The 23,224-nt window shown below is 48.7% G+C and overlaps 2 protein-coding genes across 2 annotated transcripts in view; one reads left to right on the plus strand and one right to left on the minus strand.

The window, feature by feature from the left end:
- Positions 1–23,224, minus strand: part of LOC137456875 (zinc finger protein 184-like) — a 102,106-nt gene that overhangs the window by 70,032 nt on the left and 8,850 nt on the right. The gene's annotated exons all lie outside the window — the stretch shown is intronic.
- Positions 9,531–10,463, plus strand: LOC137456884 (olfactory receptor 14A16-like). Its single transcript, XM_068168574.1, has one exon. It carries the CDS (start codon positions 9,531–9,533, stop codon positions 10,461–10,463), a length of 933 nt encoding a protein of 310 aa, XP_068024675.1.

Consider the following 23,224-nt stretch of genomic DNA (forward strand, 5'->3'; position numbering starts at 1 on the left):
CCGGTGGTGCACAGGGGCTGCCATGGTTTCCTCCCGTGGCGATGGCTCATGCGGCAGTTGACCCCACGCTCCACGGCACTGCCCCCAGCCGGGCAACAGTGGCAATGTGCAGCGAGGCCTTCTGGAGCTGCTTCAAGTCCCGGGCGAGGTGGACCGTAGTGGCACAGAGACGCACGCAGGCATAGGCACGGACACCAGCGTGGGGGGCACTTGTTTACCAAACAACTCCTATTTACCATTTCCCCCAAAGAATACTGCTCCAGTCAGCATCCACTGCTAACACAATAATTAACCAATCAACTGATACTCTGCCAAATAACCATAAGCACACGCTGTAAACAGGGTAAACAAACATGTAGCCTGGGCCTTGTTTACCACAGGGGTGAAAACATGCCCAGGCAGATTGTTGACCTGGACTCAGTGGTGCCAAGGTCCACACCCACTGACTGCAGAAGAGAGGGGGGACAAAGGGGGTTTGAGTCACACACACAGAAGCATGTTCTGGTAATATTTGGGGCACAATCCTGGTCATAAGCACCATTCACTACAAGGGGCAGCTGATCCTGGCACAGGCTGCTTCTCTGACACAGCTGCCGTGCCTGTGGCACTGTCTGTAGGTCCTGAGACCTTCTCTTGCCCCTGAGCCCTCTGCACAGAGATGAGAAGGGCTCGAGAGGCGTGGGCCAGGCCCAAGCACATTGCAGTGATTTCTGTCTCTCAGGAACTCCCAGGCTGACAACAGACTTTTCCCAAACCTTTCCCCAGCTGGGGAGGATTTTGCACTTGCTCAGGGCTGAAATTCCAAAGCACCAGAGGTGACCACCAGTCTAAGAATTTGCCCCTTCCCTCCCCCACCCCCTGCCACTCCTCAGTACCCAGCATCTGGGCAGATCTCACAGTGGTTTCCTTGGGAGTGTCCTGTGTTGCTCTGGATGAAATCTGAGTAAGCTGCCCGGCAGTGGGCAGCACAGCTCTGAGTCACTGCCCTAAGCTAACACTCAGCACCATCAGCAGCACAAACAGGACTGCAGCTCATAAGCCCCCCGAAAGCAAATCCATCAACGTAGTGAACACACCACAGGTAACAAAACTTCTGTCAAACTCTCTTGACAAGTCTCAAACCTTAACTGAATCCTCTTCTTATCTCTTTTTGTTATCTCAATCCTGCCAAAATCTGTCCTCATTAAGGCAGCTGCTTTCCTGCCCCATGTTGGGCTCCAGAAAAGGAATGTAATGGCTTCAGCTGAACCAGCAGCTTACTAAAACCTCTCTGCCTCCTCCAACACAGAACTGAGGGGGAAAGAACACCACACAAAACCTCTTTGTGTTGATACAGAAACAAATGAGAGAAGAGTTTCCTGAGCAAATCAGATCATCAGAATGCAAAAGTACAGTGACCTCAGCCTGTGTGCAGAAAAGGCACAGTGGAAAGCAGCAGCAAGCAGCAGCAAGCAAGGCAAAAGCCCAAACCAGGGAGCTGCTCCCCTACCCCTCCCTGTCCCACTGCCATCCCAGCAGAGCAGCCAACACCCAAAAAATCCCAGAACCCAGAAGCAGCAACTGGAACAGGGAGCCTCCCATGCTGCAACCTGAACTTGAAGCCCCATCATCCTTTGCTCCAGCCAGCACTTTCATTTCTGAGGCTGGCATGGCTGCAGCATGGTCTGTATAACAGCAGCAGAGTCAACTCAACCCATGACAATCAGGAGCCCCTCTAAGTGAAATGGAAAGAGCCTCTCAGCTTCTGTGAACAACTTAGACTGCTTTGAAGGCAGCTGGACTTGCCACATGGATGCATCATCTGAGAGCCCAGAAGAGCCCAAAGGGGCAGTGGAAGGTGACTTCAGAAGGATCCTTGAAGATGAATCTCAGACAGACTTCATGATTTGTAGCTGGAGCCTTGGTATTTCCTACTGGGATCTTCTTTGGATTCAGAGCCCTGTGACAACTCACAGGGTTAGGGGTTGGAAGGGACCTCTGGAGTCCCCCTGCCAGAACAGGACCATAGAATCCAGTGCAGGTCTCACAGGAACACATCCAGACAGGGCTGGCAAGTCTCCAGAGAAGGAGACTCCACAACCTCTCTGGGCAGCCTGTTCCAGGGCTCTGTTGCCCTTAGAGTAAAGAAGTTCTTCCTGCTGTTGAAGTGGAACTTCCTGTGCTGCAGTTTCCATCCATTGCCCCTTGTCCTATCCCAGGGCACAAGTGAGCAGAGGCTGTCCCTGTCCCTTCCTTTCTGACCCCCAGCCCTTGGATATTTATTGACATTGATCAGATGCCCTCTCAGCCTTTTCCTTTCCAGACTAAACAGCCCCAGGCCTCTCAGCCTCTCCTCATCAGGCAGTGCTGCAGTCCCTTCAGCATCCCCACAGCATCTGCAGCAGATCCCTGTCCCTCTGGAACTGGGGAGCCCACAACTGGATGCAATATTCCAGGTGGGGCCTCACCAGGGCAGAGCAGAGGGGGAGGAGAACCTCCTTGGATCTGCTGGCCACATTCTTCCAAATGCACCCCAGCATCCCATTGGCCTTCTTGGTCCCCCGGGCACATTGCTGTCCCATGCAGAACTTGCTGTCCACCAGAACTCCCAGGTCCTCCATGGGGCTGCTCTCTAACTGTTTGTTCCCTTGAGTGCTGTGGGGTTCACATTGCTCTGGACATTGAATGGGGCAGATCACCTCTAGTGAATCTGAGGCTTCCCAGAAATTGCCACTGGGTTCCTCTTAATCACATGGATCCTGTCCCAGCAGGCACTAGTGCAGGAGAAGGAACACCAGACTGAAGAGAAGGAGAAAGGGAACTGAAAATCTCATCACCTGAATCTAGAAAGAAAGCCCTTGGTAGCAAATGTCCATTCTGGATGGACACAGAACACAACACAGAGAGCTGATGAGAGCAACTGCTGGGGGTGCACCAACTGCCCTGAGAACCCTAAGGAAGGGCTGGAGGGGGGAGGGCATTCACTGGAATTCCAATACCTGATAGTACCTCTTGGACATACTGAGAATCACAGAATTGTCAGGGTTGGAAGAGACCTCAAGGATCATCCAGCTCCAAGCCCCCTGCCATGGGCAGGGACACCTCACACCAGAGCAGGTTGCTCACAGCCACATCCAGCCTGGCATCAAAACCCTTCAGGGATGAGACTTCCACCACCTCCCTGGGCAACCTGTTCCAGTGTCTTTCCACCCTCATGGGGAAGAATTTCTTCCTAACATCCAATCTGAATCTCCCCACTTCTAGTTTTGCTCCATTTCCCCCCAGTCCTATCCCTACCCAACACCCTAAAAAGTCCCTCCCCAGCCTTCTTGTAGTCTCTTTCAGATACTGGAAGGCCACAAGAAGGACTCCTTGGAGGCTTCTCTTCTCCAGACTGAACAGCCCCAATTCTCTCAGTCTGTCCTCATAGCAGAGCAGCTCCAGATCTCTGCTTATCCTCATGGCCCTTCTCTGGACACCTTCCAGCCCCTACAGATCCTTCTTGTAACAGATGCTCCAGAACTGGACACAGAGCTCCAGGTGTGGTCTCATCAGGGTGGAGCAGAGTGGGAGAATCACCTCCCTGGCCCTGCTGGCCACCTTTCTCTTGCTGCAGCCCAGGATACAATTGGCTCTCTGGGCTGCAAGTGCACACTGGTGGCTCCTGTTGAGCTTGTGGATGAACACTTCCCTTAAGGATAATCCAGAATTAGAAGCACAGGATGGGGATGGAAGAGGCTCCTGATCCAAAGAAGAGACATTCCAAATGTGTCCAGAGATGCAACCTAACTGATTAGCAAACGTTGACTGCCTGAAGTCAAGGCACCGCTGTGGGAAAAACACTCAGGCTGTGCATCCATCCAGGCTGTCACCATCCAATAATAAGGAACAAACACACAGGGTGGGCAGCACCAGGAGGAAAGGGAAAGTATTGATGATGTGGTAGAAAAGGCAGGAAAAGATTACCCCTCAGCTGGTCAGGAATCTGTGCCCCTGGGGCAGTGCTCCCAAATACAACTGTGGCTGATCAGTGAGAGACTCAAAGTTGGGTCCAAGGAGATATGAGATGGCACAAATCAAACAATGCTGCAAAGGAAAGGGCCTCTGCTTGGCACAGCTTGGCCTGATGGTTTCTGCCTTGCTCAGGAGAAAGTGAAGCAGAAAAGGCCATGGTGAAGATCTCTGCTCTCCCAGTCCTCTGGAATAGGACTGCAGGTGCAGGATCAGCTTCCCAGGGAGGAGGGAAACAGGTTGCGGAAATAACTGCTCAGGAGGAAATGGCTCCAGGCATGGTCTTTGCCTCAGAAGGAGGAGTGGGCACAGCACTGAACACAAGCTGTTGTGTTTCCATGGATCAGAGAGGAAGGACATCCATAGACATGAGTGAGAGATGGGAACAAAGCAGGATTGTGCAGGAAGGAGGAGCCAGCACAAGTTCTGCACCATGGGGGTAGTGGAACACTGGAACAGGTTGCCCAGGGAGGGGGTTGGTTTCCCATCCCTGGAGATCTTCAAGGTGAGGCTTGACAGGGCTCTGGGTAACCTGATCTAGTTGAGGCTGTCCCTGGGAAGGTTGGACAAGAAAACCTTTGGAGGTCCCTTCCAGCCCAGCCCATTCTATGATCAGTGAGATATGGGAACCAAGCAGATTCTGCATGAAGTGTGTGATGAATATACTGGTGATTTATGTTAAAATTATAACACTTAGAGTGCACTGGGATTAAGGGTCAGGATCTTGGGAGGCCTGTTTTGAGAGTTGTGACAGTTTGAGGCTGTGCCTTTAAGAAAGAGACACCATGGCTGAATGTTTTATAAACAAAGGACAGGTCTAAACGAATTTCATTGGTAGATTGCAGGTGGTGGAATCACCATCACTGGAGGTGTTCAGGAGGAGACTTGACAGGGTGCTTGGTTGCATGGGTTAGTTGATTAGGTGGTGTTGGATGATAGGTTGGACATGGTGATCTTGAAGGTCTCTTCCAACCTGGTTTATTCTATTCTATTCTATTCCATTGGTAGAAAGCAACTTTAAGTTTTGAGTACGACTGAGACTTTCCTCAGTTTCGATTCTGCCCTCCTCCTTTCCAGCTTCTAGGCTCTCTGCCAGACTGACCTTGGACTGATAAGCGTGAGGCCTGCAAACCTACTAACATTTTGCTCTAATTTATAACTGCTTTTAATTAACAACTGCTCCTTTCCTCTCTTTCTAACCCTCTCTGGGGAAAACGGGGAGAGAAGGGGGTACAGGTGGGGAACCCTCCTCCAGCAGGGGAAGGGGAATTTTGTTCCTGTATTACTTTGCTGTATATTTCTGTGTATATATTGTAAATACTGTAAATTGTATATATATACCCTGCATTCTCTAATACTGCTTCTAAATACAGCATTTCCTTTTTGCTCCTCCAGCTGTGGCTAGCTGTGGTTTTGTTTATTTCTCTTTCTTCTTGTGGGGGGAAGAAGGCTAAGCCTTCCTCTCAAACCCACGACAAGAGTAAAGGGAAAGAAACATATCTTGCAGACTTGCAAGGATGGTGTCTGGTTAATTGGAGACATCACAGCTGAGAAGGAGCTGTCTTAAAGATAAACTTTCAGAACTAGGAATTTGTTTTCTTCAGATAAGAAGCCTGCACAGCTGAGCATGCGTGAAAGTGGATGCTTTGACCCTTGAAGGGATTTGACCACCTATCCTAAGACTCATTATCATATGCCTGCCTTCCATTTAGCATAAGTTTGCTTATGTAGATGATGTAACTATGTAAGATGAAGAAAGCTATTGTAAGGCTGCTGTGGAGGTGGAGTTTTGTCCCCTCTCCAGCCCAGTGCGCTGCTTTGCTTGCCTTTTATTGCCTTTTATTACATTTTTATGATCTTTTAGTTCCAATAAAACTGTTACCAAAAACTTTTACCTGGAGTCATTCTGAACAGCTGTGTCCTGTCTGTGCTGGCAGGTGCTGACCTTCAACTAACCAGATAAGAAACTAATTCTTGCATACACTTTGAGCTAACAGAATTTCCTCCTTAATAATTACCTTTTCTCTCTCTAACCCTTTCTGGGACAAAAGGGAGGAATGGGTAGAAGGGAGGATAGTTGGGGAGACCCTCCTCATTGGAGGAGGGAAAGGTTTTCTCTGTTATGTTCTTTGCTGTATATTTCTGTATATATTGTAAATACTCTATATTGCATATATATTCACTGCATCTCATCCTGATTGTAAATACAGCTTATATTCATTTTTGCTTCTCTGACTGAGTTAGCCATGGTTTCTTTGTGGGGGGGAGAACTGAACTTTCTCTCACCACCACAGGGAATGTTGGGGGAGGCACCACACAGCAGGCTATGGAAAGCTGCCTACACCCTGAATTATTTAACCATCTCTCTGAGTGGTATGAACCCTGCCATAGTAACTCATTTCTTGTCATTGCAGTCTGTGAGCAATCCTTTGGCAGAAAAGGCCCCAGTGTGGGTCTGCAATTTACAGACACTTGACTGGGAAGGCCCCTGGGATCTTGTGACCTGGGGCCATGGCTATGCTTGTGTTTCCACAGGTGCCAGGGTCCAGCAGGTCTCTGCATGTTGTGTTTGGCCTACTGAAGAGCATGATCAATGGAAACAATGCTCTCAGCCCACATCAACTAACTCCATGGGATAGCAAAACATTTGGGCAGCACTGCTGCATGCAGTAAATCAAACCTGGAGTTTAAATGCCTGTCAAAATTCAATTGTAACACACCAGTAAGGTGTTTTGAGCATCAGGACATGTGGGATGATAATTTGCTCTTGGCCCCATTAGAGCCTCAAGAATTAGATATTTCAGGGACTTTCCAAGCAGAAAGCTGTGTGTACCTGCAGCATAGATCTGGAGCTGATCTAGTACTATGATCTTTAACCACACTCCCTTTGCCTTAAAGCCATGCAGGCTTAGCCTAACAGCTGAATGAGATGATCATGGAGGTATGAAGAACAAAGCTGAACACATAGCAGCCAGGATAATCTTGCTTCAAATTGCTACAGCAAAGCACCAGCTCAGCTAAGGGAACTGGCATCTTGGGTTGCAAAACAAGACAAGGAAACATCACAAGTCTTGCTTGAATGAGCCACTGATGAGGACAGTGTCAGCCCTGCCAGGCTGCAAAATCGAGCTGCTGTTGCTGTGGCAGGTGGCCATGGGCAGCTTTAACCTTGAACTAAGCAGAGCTCTGCCCTTGAATCAGGAATGTAAACAACTCCAGGGAAGATCTGTGAACAGCAAAGGAAGAAACAGAGAGACCTTCCCAGGCTACCAAAAGGGGGAGCGAGGTGCCTGGACACCAAGCCTAAACCAATCACTTAAGGACAAAGGGCACATGGACACAGAAAGGAAAAGATATAAGCCATGATGTGCATTAATCAAGTGGCCTCTGCTGAGGGCTGGTGCTTGAGCACATCTTGGTGTCATCCTTTTTCTTGGCCACCAACACTGCACAGCCTTAGCTGTCGAGTTTTTCCAGTTCTCTGAGTCACTTCTTCCTGTTGTTGGTTTGGAGAACCTTGAGTTTTCCCTTCCATCAGCTAGCCAGGAGAAGTTCTCCTCACCTTTCACTGCCTGTTTTGGAATCTTTTGGTTTTGTCACAAGACATTGGTTTAGTCACCAGTTGTGCTCAGACTTTTCCCAAACCTTCACAAAGCACAACTTGGAAGGTTCAGAGTGGAGATGAGGCCAAAGAAATGTTCCTCAAAGGGCAGAGCTGCTACGCATGAGGCCATCCAGAGATATAAGAAAATGGCAGGGAGAGCTGAGACAGCTCAGGGAAGGGATGGAAATGGCAGGGGGAGAGCTGGATGGGGAAGCAAGATTGGTGTCACCAGCCTGAAGGGAAAGAGCTGCAGGCATGCGACAATGCAGGACAGGCTGCAGTAGGGATGGCCAAGGGCTCTGGCAAGGCTGAGAGGCCCAACAGGACCAAGGTCTTTGTCCCCTTGGCTCTGGCAGTTGCCTCTGCCACCAAGGCCTGTGAGGGGAAACTTGGCTTTGAGGCTTTGAGGTTCTTCTAGTCCAAGGGCAGTGGTCAGGGCTTGGCCTTTCTGCTTCCTAGATCAAAGGCAAGTTTTTCTCCCCTGCACTTTGCCTTTGTCTCCCTGCAATCATGGCCTCTAACAAGCTGCTCTAACGAGTCCCTGGGGAGCCTTTGTCAGTAACAAGCCTCAGGGAGGCCAATCAGTGCTTCAAGGTACTTTGGAGTTTTCTTCTGACTTGGACTTCTTGAGAGGCTTCTTGGCAGTACCTTGGCAGAGTCTCCTGGCAGTGCCTAAGGATGATGTAATCAGCCCCAAATACTCCATGGGGCTCATTAAATACTGCTGAACCTCTAATTATTGCCAAGGTTTCTGCAGATAATTGGAGAGGATTTTATTGCACAAAGCATCTGATAAAAATGATTTCACAGGGTGAATCAGAGCCCTGAGCCACAGGTTAGGGATAGGATCTGCCTTGCCAGAGGCTGGGGGTCAGGGCTTGGCCCTTTGGATCAATGAAACCCCTCCAGGTTTCCTCAGCAGCAGAGCCACCTTGAGCTGCTTGTCCTGACCTGTCAGCACTGCCTCAGTTCTCTGCTCTCACCACAGCCTGGAGTTGCTTCAGTGCCTCCAGTGAAGCTTCCCTTGCATCCACTGTCTCCTTCTGCTCTAACCAGACCCTGGGGACCCTTTCCCAGTATGCTTCCCTGGGACCCATTAACAGTAGAATAAACTTCAGAGTTTGAATCTGACTTTGACTTCTGGAGAGGTTTCATCAGCTTCTTCTCAATCCCTGAGGGTTACAGGGCACCAAAAGACACCAGAAAAGTCATTAAAACACCTTGGGCTGATCATTTGCTGCCCTATTGGGCTGGACTCCTGGGCTGGAAGGAACTGCTGGCAAGCAGGCAGCACTGCAGGAGACAGCTCTGGCCAGGAGCAGAACAGCACAGCAGGGCTGAGGACACTGCCAGAGGATCTCAGGGAGATGAGGAAGGCAGAGAGAGCTTCAAGGTGGCCAGGACTGGGAGTATGACTGAGAGCTCACTGGAGGAGAAGTCACTGCAGTCACTGACACAGTGAGGCTGTGGGTGCAGGACACTGCAGCTGTAGCTCCTGGAGGCATCTCTATCTCAGCAGCTGATGGTCACCTGAAGGCTTCTGGAGAGTGCACACAGAAGAAGGACCAAAGCCCTTCAGTTCCATCCTGTGAGGAGCAGTGAGCATAGCTGGGTAAGGAGAACTCTTCACCCCCAGCCCCTCTGCCTTTCTCTCTTCCCTTCACTGTCTCTTCAGCACTGTAGGCCTGTTCCTTGTTTCTCCACCTCTCCATGGGACTCTTGTTCTCTGGGATTGGGTTGTTGGTTCCTTTCTGCAGGGTCCCTCCTGCATATGAAGCTGTGATGAACTCTGCCATGGGTTGGTAGTGATGGGACTGAGCTGATCCATTCCTCATGCAGCTCAGGGAGGGAGGTTATGATGTGGCTGAGAGAAGTGTGCCCTAACTTGTCACTGCCTTTCCCTCCTTGGACAGGTCTCCATGGCCAGAGGCAGCAGATGGCCAACAGCAGCTCCATCACCCACTTCCTCCTCCTGCCATTCCCAGGCACAAGGCAGATGCAGCTCCTGCACTTCTGCCTCTTCCTGGCCATCTACCTGGCTGCCCTGCTGGGCAATGGCCTCATCATCACCACCATAGCCTGGCACCACCACCTCCACACCCCCATGTACTTCTTCCTCCTCAACCTTGCCCTCCTTGACCTGGGTACCACCTCCATCACTGTGCCAAAATCCATGGCCAATTACCTGAGGGACACCAGGGACATCTATTACACAGGATGTGTTGTCCAGGTCTTTCTGTTTCCCTTTTTCATGTTTGCAGAGGTGTCGCTCCTCACCATCATGTCCTACGATCGCTACGTTGCCATCTGCAGACCCCTGCACTATGAGATCCTTCTGGGCAGCAGAGTTTGTGTTCACATGGCAGCAACTGCCTGGGCCTGTGGCTTTCTCTTTGCTCTGCTGCACACAGCCAATACATTTTCCCTGCCCCTCTGCCAGGGCAATGCTCTGGATCAGTTCTTCTGTGAAATCCCCCAGATCCTCAAGCTCTCCTGCTCCACATCCTACCTCAGGGAACTTTGGCTAATTGTGGTCAGTGCCTGTTTATCGTTTGGTTGTTTTGTGTTCATGGTGGTGTCCTATGTGCAGATCTTCAGGGCAGTGCTGAGGATCCCCTCTCAGCAGGGACGCCACAAAGCCTTTTCCACCTGCCTCCCTCACCTAGCTGTGGTCTCCTTCTTTCTCAGCACTTCCTTCTTTGCCTACCTGAAGCCCTCCTCAATCTCCTACCCATCCCTGGACCTGGTGGTGTCAGTTCTATACTCAGTGGTGCCTCCAGCAGTGAACCCTCTCATCTACAGCCTGAGGAACCAGGAGCTCCAGGCTGCCCTGAGCCAGCTGATCCCTGGATGCTCTCAGAAGCAATAAAGTCTTTGTCTTGTGCTGCAGAGCAGTTCTGATGTCACTCTGTGCAGTCCCAGCCTGGCTGCTTGAGTTCTGGCTGCTGCTGCTGCTGGTCTCCTTGTAAGAATGTTTTTCCCACACAAATGTCTTTCTTCAGACAATTTCTGGTTCAGTGTTGTCCTGTCTGGAGGCTGCAGGCATGAGGAGCTGTGCTCCATGGGTGTTCAACACAATAAAGGACCCGCAGGGAGTTGTTTATCTGACCTCCTTCCTCCAAGGCTTCTGTGGAGCTGCAGGGCAGTGCCTGTGTGCAGAGGTGAAGGGGCAGACTCCCAGCACAGCAGCAGTGCCAGGGAGCCCCAGAGCTTGGGCTGTCCTCAGCTGCCCTTTCTGCCCTTCCACTCTCTCCTGCTGAGCCTCTGTGCTGGGACAAGGCCTGAGTGCTCTGGCAGCTTGGGCACTGTGCTGCTGTGTGGTAGTGCTGGGACGGCAGGCACGTACAGGCCAGGGCTGCTTGTGGGACAGAGTTGTGCTCCTGAACAGCACTGCCATCAGAACAGGAGGTCTCCTCATGCCTTCATACCCCAAGCCTCTCCCATTACAGATTGCTCCTACTCAGAGTTCAAACTGGATACCTTGAGCCCTTTCTAGTATAGACTCAGTCTAAACATGGTTCCTTTCACCCCTCCCAGTAGAGATCTGGCCTCATGCCAATACAGGCTGGATCATATTGTCTTCTTCCTCTATAGTCTGGGTCCCATCCCAGAACAGAATGTATCCCCTGGCTCCATTCCCAGTACCAATTGTATCCATCCCAGTACAAACTGCACACCCTCATGCCCTCCCAGTACAGTCTGGGCCCCGTCCCAGTCCAAACAGGATCCCTTTCATCCCTCCAAATGTTCTTTGGGCTTTGTCTCACTAAAACCTTAATCCCCTTATGCACTCCCAGTACAGACAGGACTTTGTCACAGTCACAACTCCATACCCTAATCACACCAGAGTCCAGGCTGGGCCATCTCCTATTTCAAACTGGCTCCCATTAGCATCACCAAGTTCAGTCCCAGCCCTGTCCCAGTACAAACTGATTCCACTCATCCCATCCTGTGCTGCTGATATTTTTATCAGTGCTATAGACAGAGGGATGGAGACACCATCAGCAAGTGTGCAGATGGCACCAAGCTGAGTGCTGCTGTTGATATGCCAGATGGACAGGATGGCATCCAGAGGGCCCTGGACAAGCTGGAGAGGTGGTGCCCAGGTGACCCTCATGAGGTTCACCAAGAGCAAGAGCAGGGTCCTGCAGCAAATGCCTGCAGGGACAGGGACAGAGGCAATGGCATCAAAATAAAGCAGAGCAGATTTAGATTGGGTGTGAAGTTTTTTATCATGAGGGTGGTGGAACACAGCAACAGGTTGCCCAAGGAGGTGGTTGCAGCTCTTTCTCTGCAGATATTCAAAGTCAGGCTGGACAGGACTATGGGCAACCTGATCTAGTTGAGGATGTCCTTTGCTGACTGCAGGAGGTTGGACTGGATGACTTTTGGAGGTCCATTTCAACCTAAACCATTCTATGATCCCAGTACAGATTGGGCCTCAATGAAGTACAACTGGATCCCCTCACCCCCTCTCAGCACCACCTGGATCTCTCCCAGTGCAAAATGGGTGCAGGACAGACTGAACTCCCCCCCAGTGCAGAATGCATCCACAGACCTCCTCTCAGCACACACTGTGCTCTCTCCCAGCACAAACTGGACCCATCCCAGTTCACTCTGCAACCTCTTCTTGTAGAAATCAGATCTCATGGTCGCCTCTCAGTCTAGACTGGGCCATGTGCCAACACAAACTGCTTTGCTTTTGCCCCTCCCAGTTCAGACTTGGCTCTCTCCCACTACTAACTTGCACCCCTGTCCCACTCCCAGTACAGACTGGGCTCCCTCCCAGTACTAACAGGAGCCCCTGGTGCATCCTAGTAAAGTCTTGGACACCTCCCTGTAAAAGCTGACCCCATGGCCTCTCCCAGTAACACTGGGCCTTATACCAGGACACTCTGAAACCCTAATCCTCTCCCAGCACAGACTGGGCCCTTCCTGTCCAAACTGGATCCCTGCAGTTTGGGGCTCTCCAGGTCAAGAGAGACAGAGATCTGCTGGAGAGAGTCCAACAGAGGCTGTGAGGATGAGGAAGGGACTTGAACATGTCTGTGGCCAAGCCGCTATCCATTATTGACCAGGAGTCCTGGCTCACTGGGGAGGTCCCAGGGCATTGGAGAGGAGCAAATGTGACACCCAGCTCCAAGAAAGGAAGAAAGGAGGATCCAGGAAACTACAGAGCTGGCAGTGTGAGCTGGGTAGCAGGGCAGGGCATGGAGCAGAGCATCTCCAGCACCATTGTTGTTTGTCACCTAAGATGAAAATGTATGTTGTGTTACAATTAATTTTGACTTTCCCTTTAACTATCTAAGGTTATGGCAAACCGGTGAGGTGACAAATAAATCCATGTGAACATTTCCTCTAATCACACAACAATCAAACCACCATAATGTTCAGTCCTAATTCAGATGTCTGGTTTTTTTGGTACATTTTTCTGACTGATGCTTTTGACCTCAGATTATCCTAACAGTTATTGTGATGGATGTTCGGCTGCATGGGAAATGCTGTTCCTTCGTATTCTTGATTCTTCTGCCCTTGTTTATTGCGATGATTGCAGCTGACATGCAGTTAGTTATCTCTGGCTGCTATCACTAAACCCCCTTAGCTATACAATATGTATCCTCTTCTTTTTTTTGTTACTTTTTTTCCTTGACATGTTTTTAACTATTTTTTTCTTTTTGAATTTTATTATTTTAAATTTTTTAATTTAATTTATTTTTTAAATGTCTTTTAGTATTTCTTCTTAATTTTAATATTTTAACAAATATTTTTATCTTATATTTTTTAAATATTATTTTAATTTTTGTATGTTTGTTTTATTTAATCTATTTTTTTAAAAAATGTAATATTTTTATTGCAATTTAACAAAAAAATTAACGAATTTCTAAATTTTTTTATCTTTTTATTTAATCAATTTATTTCTTTTTAAATTTTGTTTTGTTTTTGTTATTTTATTTTATTTTTTAAATCTAATTTTAATTTTACATTTTTATAATTTTTATTTTTATTGTTATTTTTATTTTTAAAAACAATTTATTTTAATTATTTTTTCATTTAATTTTTAAATCTAATTTTTAATTCAACTAATTTTTAATATGCCTTTTAAATATTTTCCTTTTGTCATTATATGTATTTTTTGGTCTATAATTTTTAATTTTTTTTTTTAAATTTAATTTTTTTAATCTATTATTTATCTGTTTATTTATGCCTTGATTTTTATTTAATATGATTGAATTTTTATTAATTATTTTTATGTTATTTTGTTTTGTAATCTAACTTTTTAATTTTTTTAAATTTAATTTAAAAATATTTTTAATTGTTTTTTGTTTTAGTTTTTCCCCTTTTTAATATTTTTTAAAACCCTTTTTGCATTTAATTTTTTGTCCTTATTTTTCATTTAAATTTTTAAATTTTTTTATATATTTATGTATTTTGTTTTAATCTAGTAATCCCTATCTTAATAATCCTTATAATTTTTTTTGCTAATAATCCTTACGGGTTTTGTTTATAGTTATTTTTTGTTAGTAATCCTTATTTTGTTGTTTTTTTTGCTTTTTTTAATTATTATTCTGTTTGATTATTTATTATTTATTGTTTTTATTATATTCCTATTTTAATTTTGTTTTTTTATTATTATTATTGTTATTATTTTGTTGTTTTGTACTTTATTTTTTGTATCTAATTTTTTTGGTCATTTTTTTATTTTTTATGGTATTTTTTTAACTAATTTGTAATTTTTTTTGTTTGGTTTTTGTTTTTTAATTTTACTTTTTTTCTTTTTGTATTTTTTATTTTTTCTAGTCAATGTCTAAGAAGGAAATAGAAAGACATTTCATTAGCTAAGGAATAGTTTTAAAAATGAATACCTATTTATTACAAACCTTAACTATATGACATGGAGCTCCTTTGAAATGCCATGGCACACAACTAAGCAGGTTGGAACCAAAAGAAAATCTTACAGTTTGAACTCATTGCTAAGTACTTACACCTTACTGCAATTATTGCATACTAAGCACCTGTAAATACCAAATGCTTACTAGGAAGCATTTGCTTACTAGGAAGACTTAGCAAAACTCTAAGTAACAAATCTCTGAAAGACATTACAATCAGAAATGATGAAATTAGCACTGTTGCTTTAAATCAGAACAGAGCTTTGGTAGACTAGAGTCTTACCAGAAAAGGGGGGGGGGGGTAGGGGGCTAAGGGGGGAGGATGGCTAGTTGTGCCCTAATTGCAATTGTTTCTGCACTAGGGTCTTAACCATTTGCAGACTAGAAATTGCAAGCTCTGCTGTGGTGCTACTTTCAACCCTCTGCTTTCTAACATGGGTTGAAGCTCAGAGAGTATTGTCTTAAGACCTAACTTTTTTTGCAATTAGAATATCATCCATATCATCCATCACAGTCTCAAGTTGTGCCAGGGGAGGTTTAGGCTGGAGGTGAGGAGCAAGTTCTTCCCAGAGAGAGAGATTTGCTATTGGAATGTGCTGCCCAGGGAGGTGGTGGAGTCACCATCACTGGAGATGTTTAGGAAGAGAATGGATGAGGTGCTTGGTGCCATGGTTTAGTTGATTAGATGGTGTTGGATGATGAGTTGGACTTGATGATCTCAAAGGTCTTTTCCAACCTGGTTTATTCCATTCTATTCCATAATGATAGGTGAGAAAGTCACTACGAGTCTGTCTAAATAGGGACAAAGCCCAGGCCACATATATGTGGCACAGGGTGGGAGAATTCTACAGGCCTTGAGGCAAGGTTACCCATTAATATCCTTGGGCAGGTTCTCCCTTGTTAATTGATGGCCCAGTAAATTTTCTGAATCCTCCAGAAGTTAGCAAGTGTGTGCTGAAAACAAATGATCAGTTATAACAGTTGTGTATCCTGACTTTGACCTGTAGGTAGTTATGGCTTGTTTAGCTTCTTTTAACATTTTCCAGTCCAGAGATTGCCATGTTCTTTGTTGACCTTCTAATACCACAGGAAATCTACAGATTCTCCATCCATTACTGCATTTCTCACAATGCCTTTCCACCAGTGCAGCGGTGCAGTTCCTCTCCCTCCCACTTCCTGATCCCTTACACTATTGTCCCTTCATAATTCAATTGTAGCCTACATTGCAGTGATATCATCTACTGATAATGCCTGGGATCTAAGGGGCATGGGGGGTAGTGCAGCTGGAGCTGCTGGGGGGGGCCACTGCTGTGGGGGCCACCGCTGTGGGGGCCACTGCTGGGGGGACCGCCGCCGTGGTCTGTGCTGCCGGTATCAGTAGTATGTTGGTCCAGGCCACCTTGGTCGGAGCCACTGGGGCCACCGGGGCTTGCGAGAGGGGTCTGGGCATAAAGATGCCATAATCATGAGCCTCCAAGCACTCCATTTTTCCTAAGAGGAGCTGCAAAACAAAGTCGGTGCTGTTAGATTTCTTAGGGTAGTTGTTTTCGTCTTCTGAATCCAAGCCATCGCTGTTGGTATTAGAGGAAGATGTTGATGGAGGGGATTGAAGACACTGAACCACAGGTTTCACTGCCTTCTTATCGCTTTTCTTCTGCTTGGGACAAACAGCAGCCGTGATGTCTGGTGAATGCAGTGTGTTTGCCAAGATGGCGGGCCTGGCATCTTCTTGTGTTGAATTTTCATGCGTTGTGGCCTCCATTTTTTCTGTTAACATCTCCTCAGGCAGGTCAGAATTTGCCTCTGTCGCTACTGATGCAGTGGCAAGAGATTTTTTCTTGGAACAGGACGGTAATAGGGAGCTGTGATTCGTGTAGGAGGAGGGATAGCAGGTGATTGAAATAGGAATGGTGACAAGGATGCCGATGAAGCGGCAGACGCTGCAGGGAGGGAGGGGGCCAGAGGGTGCAGAGCCTTCCGAATCTCCCTTTTTCATCTGGGTTAGAACCAACGCCATAGCAGCTGAATCAAGAGTAGTAGTAGTAGCAGTAGACTGCTCTGCTTTTATAGATTGCAGTGTATGTGACAATGTGCCACACGGTGCTATAGTGAAAAGCTCCTTTTGAGCCTTTAGCCACCTCATCCCACAGCTGGGCTGCAATTTTGTCCCATGCTTCGGAAGTGAAAGCTTCAGTTGCTGTGGGGATAAAATCATGATCCCGGGCCCAGGCTAATAGCCCTTTTAAAATCCCAGAATCATAAGTAATACCTCTCATGAAGAGGATAACTTGGAGGGCTTTTAGCACAACCTCTTCTTCTTTGTAGAGTGGGTCCCCGTACCCTCCCTGGCTGCTTCACCGGATCCTGGTGAGATTCGCTTCCTTTTCTGAGCGCATGCTGCTTATTTTCTCAGCACCGGGGCAGTGCTGGTTTGAGCGGCTTTCCGTATCACTCGGAACGTACCTCTTATGCTGAGTTGAGCAGCATCGTAGTCTGAGGATCCCACTACAAGTTGGGGCACCAGATGTTGGCGATGGAGAATGGAGTCAATACGAATGACCAATATGATCAAGTATTGTTCTAGTATTGTTTGTTTATAAAGGGAACTTCTCCAGCTTATATAGACTCGGAGAGCATCATTGGCATAGCTTCATTGGTTCCCCACGAGTGACCACACATTGTACTGTTATAGATTATTGATCCAACTACTAATAACATGTGCAGTTGTTGATGCAGGTGCATGTCCTGTTACTCCCAGATAACTTTCTGTGTTTATAGCTACCAGTGCCCTGCTTTAGTTACATGCTGCAGGCACAGCACTGTTCTGCTACAATGCTAGCCACTTCTGCATTTATGCTGAGCATGGCCTACCACAATGTCAGGCTCTAGGCCTGCACTGCCAGATTGCTCACACTGCTCATCGCTAGCATTGCCACACCAGACAGCTCTCCAGCTACACTACCTCTGAAACATTGCTTAGGGTTGCTGTGAACCAAGTGCAGGACCTGGCACTTGGCCTTCTTGAAGCTCCTCCTGGTAATTTTGGCCATGGGTCCAATCTGTCCAAGTCCCTCTGCAGAGCCTCCCTACCCTCATGCAGATCTACTCTGCCACCTAACTTGGTGTCATCTGTTGACTCACTGCTGACACACTCTGTGTCTTCATCAAGGTCATCAACAAAGATGTTAAGCAGAAGTGGTCCCAAGACTGAGCCCTGAGGAACACCACTTGTGACTATCTGCCATCAGCTGGATTGAACTCCACTGAGTACCATTCTTTGGGCCCTTTCACCCAGCCAGGGCTGTATCCAGCAGAGCATTGCTCATCCAAGGCAGGAGCAGCCACTTTGCCCAGGAGAATTCTGTGGGCAGCAGTGCCAAAGGCTTTTGGAAAGTCTAGGGAGACAATAGCCACAGCCTTTCCCTCATCCAACAGTCACTCATCCTGTCAGAGACAGAGATCAGGTGGGTCAGGCAGGATCTGCCCTTCCTAAACCCATGCTGACTGGGCCTGATCCCCTGTTTGTCCTCTCCAGGTCATGTAAGGGTGCTGGAGATGCTCTGCTCCATGCCCTGCCCTGCTACCCAGCTCACACTGCTAGCTCTATAGTTTCCTGGATCCTCCTTCCTTCCTTTCTTGGAGCTGGGTGTCACATTTGGTGCTCTCCAATACCCTGGGACCTCCCCAGTGAGCCAGGATTCTAGGTCAATAATGGATAGTGGCTTGGCCACAGAGATATTCATAGCCTCTCTTGGACTCTCTCCAGCAGATCTCTGTCTCTCTTGACCTGGGGAGCCCCAAACTGCAGGAATCCAGTTTGGACAGGAAGGGCCCAGTCTGTACTGGGGTAGGATTTCAGAGTGTACTGGGACAAGGGCCACTGTTACTGGGAGAGGCCATGGGATCAGCTTGTAGTGGGAGGTGTCCAAGACTTTACTAGGATGCACCAGGGGCTCCTGTTAGTACTGGGAGGGAGCCCAGTCTGTACTGGGAGAGCTCAGAGAGGTTCAGTTTGTAGCTGGAGGGGGCCTCGGTCTGAACTGGGAGGGCATCAGGGGATCATTTGCAGGGATGGGTCCTGGTCTGTGCTGGGATGGAATCAGGGTTTCAGGAGATGCACTTTGTACTGGGATGAGACTCAGACTGTGCTGGGAGATGGCAATGGGATCCCATTGGTACCAGGATCAGGCCACAGCTGCACTGGGCTCAGGATATCCACTTTGTACTGTGCTGGGTTCAGCTGGGACTGGAAAGGGGTCCAAGGGATGCACTTTGTACTGGCACAGGAACCTGTATGGGAGATGGCAAAGTGTTGCAGTTTGTCTAGGGATAAGAGCACATCTGAGCTGGGAGGGGTTCAGGAGATGCAGTTTGTACTGAGATGTGACCAGGTCTGTACTGGGAAGGGTTAAAAGCTCCTCCATGTCATCTACCTCTGGGTGTGGACCAGCACCGCTGGCATGGCCAGTGCAGCCATTGAGGTGGCCGTGGTGCCAGATGATGTGGGTGGGGGATGCTGTCATGGTACAGGGATGCTTTTGGTGGGACCACAACCTACCTAGGTGCCTCCTGGCAGGGATGGCAGCACAAGCCCTCATCGAGTCCTCATCCCCATCCGTCACTGAGGGCCAGACCCTGGACCTTGACTGCATGGTGGCAGGACCTGGCTCCAGCACCCTCCCCTAGTACAGCTCCTTGCCTGCTGGGCACCAGGTAGGGCCCAGGCAGCATGAGCAACACCCCAAGCCCTGCCCTGTCCCCCACCCTGTGACACTGATGGCTGTCCCCAACTCCAGGTCTCAGGCTCCCAGCTGTGTGTTCCCCACATCACGGCAGCGGACTCCGGTGAGCACGTGTGCAGGGCCAGCCTGGGCACCGGTGCCTGTGAGGCCTCAGTCATTGTCACCAAGGTGCCTGTCTCCAGCTCATCCTACGGTGAGAGCAGGCTCAGTGGCACTGCTGGGGACGTGCTGGGCCCAGCCAGGTGACCACAGCTCCATCCAGATTGTAATATGTGGAGACCAGACTGTACTGGAATGGGCCCAGGGAATGCAGCTTGAACTGGAAGAGGGGCCAGGACATACCAGGATGGCATAAGGGCATCAACTTTTTATTGAGATAAGCCCTAATGTGTACCAGGAAGGATGAAAGGGATCCTGTTTGGACTGGGACATTGTACAGGTTGCATTGGGAGGGCATGAGGGTGTGCAGTTTGTACTGGGATGGATGCAGATGGTACTGATAAGGGAGTCAGGGAATATAGTCAATGCTGGGATGGGACCCAGGATGCAGTGCTAGAGGACAGTATGATCCAGTTTGTACTGGGATGAGACCACATCTGTACTTGGAGGGGTTAAAGGAACCATATTTGGAATGAGTCTATACTGGAAGGGGGTCAGGGTATCCAGTCTGAACTCTGAGTAGGAGCAGTCTGTAATGGGAGGGGGTTGGGGTCTGAAGGCATGAGGACACCTGTTCTGATGGCAGCACTGCTCAAGAGCACAGCTCTGTCCCAGAAGCAGCCCTGGCCTGTCCCTGCCTGCAGTCCCAGCACTACCACACAGCAGTAAAGTGCCCCAGCAGGAGAGGGTGGAAGGGAAGAAAGAGCAGCTGAGGACAGCTCAAGCTCTGGGGCTGCCTGGCACTGCTGCTGTGCTGGGACTCTGCCCCTCCACCTCTGTACACAGGCACTGCCCTGCAGCTCCACAGAAGCCTTGGAGGAAGGAACTCAGAGAAACAACTCCCTGCAGGGTCTTTTATTGTGTTGAACATACAGGGAACACAGCTCCTCATGTCTGCAGCCTCTGGGTCACAGCAGACAGGACAACACTGAACCAGAAATGGTCTGAAGAAAGACATTTGTGTGGCAACAACATTCTCACAAGGGGAACAGCCCCAGCAGCAGCCAGAATACCAGCAGCCAGGCTGGGCCTGCACTGAGTGACATCAGAACTGCTCTGCAGGAGAATACAAAGAGTTTATTGCTTCTGAAAGCATCCAGGGATCAGTTGGCTGAGGGCAGCCTTGAGGTCCTGGTTCCTCAGGCTGTAGATGAGAGGGTTCACTGCTGGAGGCACTACTGAGTACATTGCTGAAAACACCAGGTCCAGGGATGGAGAGGAGATGGAGGAGGGCTTCAGGTTTGCAAAGAATCCAGTGCTGAGAAACAGGGAGACAACAGCCAGGTGAGGGAGGCAGGTGGCAAAGGCTTTGTGGCATCCCTGCTGAGAGGGGATCCTCAGCACTGCCCTGAAGATCTGCACATAGGACACCAAAATAAACACAAAATAACCAAATGCTAAGGACACACCAATGAAAATTACCCAAACTTCCCTGAGGTAGGATGTGGAGCAGGAGAGCTTGAGGATCTGGGGGATTTCACAGAAGAACTGCTCCACAGCATTGCCCTGGCGGAGGGGCAGGGAAAATGTATTGGATGTGTGCAGCAGAGCATAGAGAACCCCAAAGGCCCAGACAGCTGCTACCAGGTGGAGACAAACTCTGCTGCCCAGGAGGGTGTCATAGTGCAGGGGTCTGCAGATGGCAACGTAGTGATCATAGGACATGGTGGTGAGGAGAGAAAACTCTGCTGACATGAAATAGGCAAACAGAAAAACTTGAGCAGTACATCCTGCATAGGAGATGTCCCTGGAGTCCCTCAGGGAATTGGCCATGGATTTTGGCACAGTGGTGGAGATGGTACCCAGGTCAAGCAGGGCGAGGTTGAGGAGGAAGAAGTACATGGGGGTGTGGAGGTGGTGGTCCCAAGCTATGGTGGTGATGATGAGGCCATTGCCCAGCAGGGCAGCCAGGTAGATGGCCAGGAAGAGGCAGAAGTGCAGGAGCTGCAGCTGCCTTGTGCCTGGGAATGGCAGGAGGAGGAAGTGGGTGATGGAGCTGCTGTTGGCCATCTGCTGCCCCTGGCCATGGAGACCTGTGCGAGGAGGGAAAGGCAGTGACAAGTTAGGGCACACTTCTCTCAGCCTCATTGTAACCTCTGTCCCTGAACTGCATGAGGAATGGATCAGCTCAGTCCCATCACTACCAACCCATGGCAGAGTTCATCACAGCTTCAAATGCAGCAGGGACACAAAATTGCCATGAAGATTCCTCCGGTGTCAGAAAAGGAAGTGACCAACAGCCCAATCCCAGAGAACAAAAGTCCCATTGTTGGGTTGAAATTTCCCCCCAGCATTAGCTTTGCCAGAGCAGGTCAGTTGGAAGCAAAAGAAGTTGCATTGAGAAGCAAGAGCTACACTCTACAATGGAAGGCAATGAACAGGTACAAAACATACAGGAGTGACAATTGACCAAATGACACAACCCCCACCCCAGGTCAGAGACCAGGGAAGCTGTTCCACTGCCCCTAACCCCTACCCCCTGTTCCAAGAGAGAAAGGAGGAGTGGAGAGAGGAAAAAAAGCAGTGGGTTAGACTTAGCCAAGGCCAGCCAAAGCAGCTGATCTCTCTCAAGTGAACCAAAACAGCTGAGATCAGAAGAGAAGAGAGAGAATTGTTATGGTACAGCTCCTCTGGTTCCAGAGATTTATACAATCAATTTGTTTAGAATAATCTTTTCTTTTCCTTTTCACACCCAAGAGTGATCTATTTATTTTGTTTCTACTTATCTGCTCAAATCTGTAACTAAATTTTAAAGCCATAGCCTAAAACCACCACACACATGGAGAGGTGGAGAAACAGGGACCAGGCCTGCAGTGCTGAAGAGACAGTGAAGGGAAGAGAGAAAGGCAGAGGGGCTGGGGGTGAAGCCTTCTCCTTACCCAGCTCTGCTCACTGCTGCTCACAGCATGGAACTGAAGGGCTTTGGTCCTCCCTCTGTGTGCACACTCCAGGAGCCTTCAGCTGAGCATCAGCTGCAGAGGTGGAGATGCCTCCAGGAGCTACAGCTGCAGTGTCCTGCACCCACAGCCTCACTATCAGAGACTGCAGTGACTTCTCCGCCAGTGAGCTCTAAGCATCCTCCTAGTCCTGGCCACATCAAAGCTCTCTCTGCCTTCCTCATGTCCCTGAGATCCTCTGGCAGTGTCCTCAGCCCTGCTGTGCTATGCAGAGCAGCTGCTCCTGACCTGAGCTGTCTCTGCAGCTCTGCCTGCTTGCCAGCAGCACCTTCCAGCCCAGGAGCCTGGCCTGGCTCAGCACAACAGGACCAGCCCAGGTATTTTAAAGGAGCCCTCTGGTGGTTTTGGTGCTGAGTCCATGATCCTCAGAGACTGAGAAGATGATGAAACCTCTCCAGGAGTCAAAGTCAGATTCAAACTCTGAAGTTTATTCTACTGTTAATGGGTCCCAGGGAAGCATACTGGGAAAGGGTCCCCAGGGTCTGGTTAGAGCAGAAGGAGACAGTGGATGCAAGGGAAGCATCAATGGAGGCACTGAAGCATCTCCAGGCTGTGGTGAGAGCAGAGAACTGAGGCAGTGTTAACAGGTCAGGACAAGCAGCTCAAGGTGGCTCTGCTGCTGAGGAAACCTGGAGGGGTTTCATTGATCCAAAGGGCCAAGCCCTGACCCCAAGCCCCTGGAAAGGCAGATCCTGTCCCTCACTTCAGGGCTCAGGGCTCAGGGCTCTGCTGGGGGCAGTGGGGAGTGAGGATGAGCAGTGACCAGGGTAGGATCTTGTCAGGTTTTGCTGTGGTTTGCTTGCAAAGAGACAACTCCTGCTGATAAGGAATGAAATGTACCTTTAAATATAATTTTTATCAGATACTTTGTGCAATAAAAACCTC

Source organism: Melanerpes formicivorus, unplaced genomic scaffold (assembly GCF_026170545.1).
Source record: "Melanerpes formicivorus ecotype bairdi unplaced genomic scaffold, bMelFor1.0.p_v2 SCAF_142, whole genome shotgun sequence".
Taxonomy (NCBI): domain Eukaryota; kingdom Metazoa; phylum Chordata; class Aves; order Piciformes; family Picidae; genus Melanerpes; species Melanerpes formicivorus.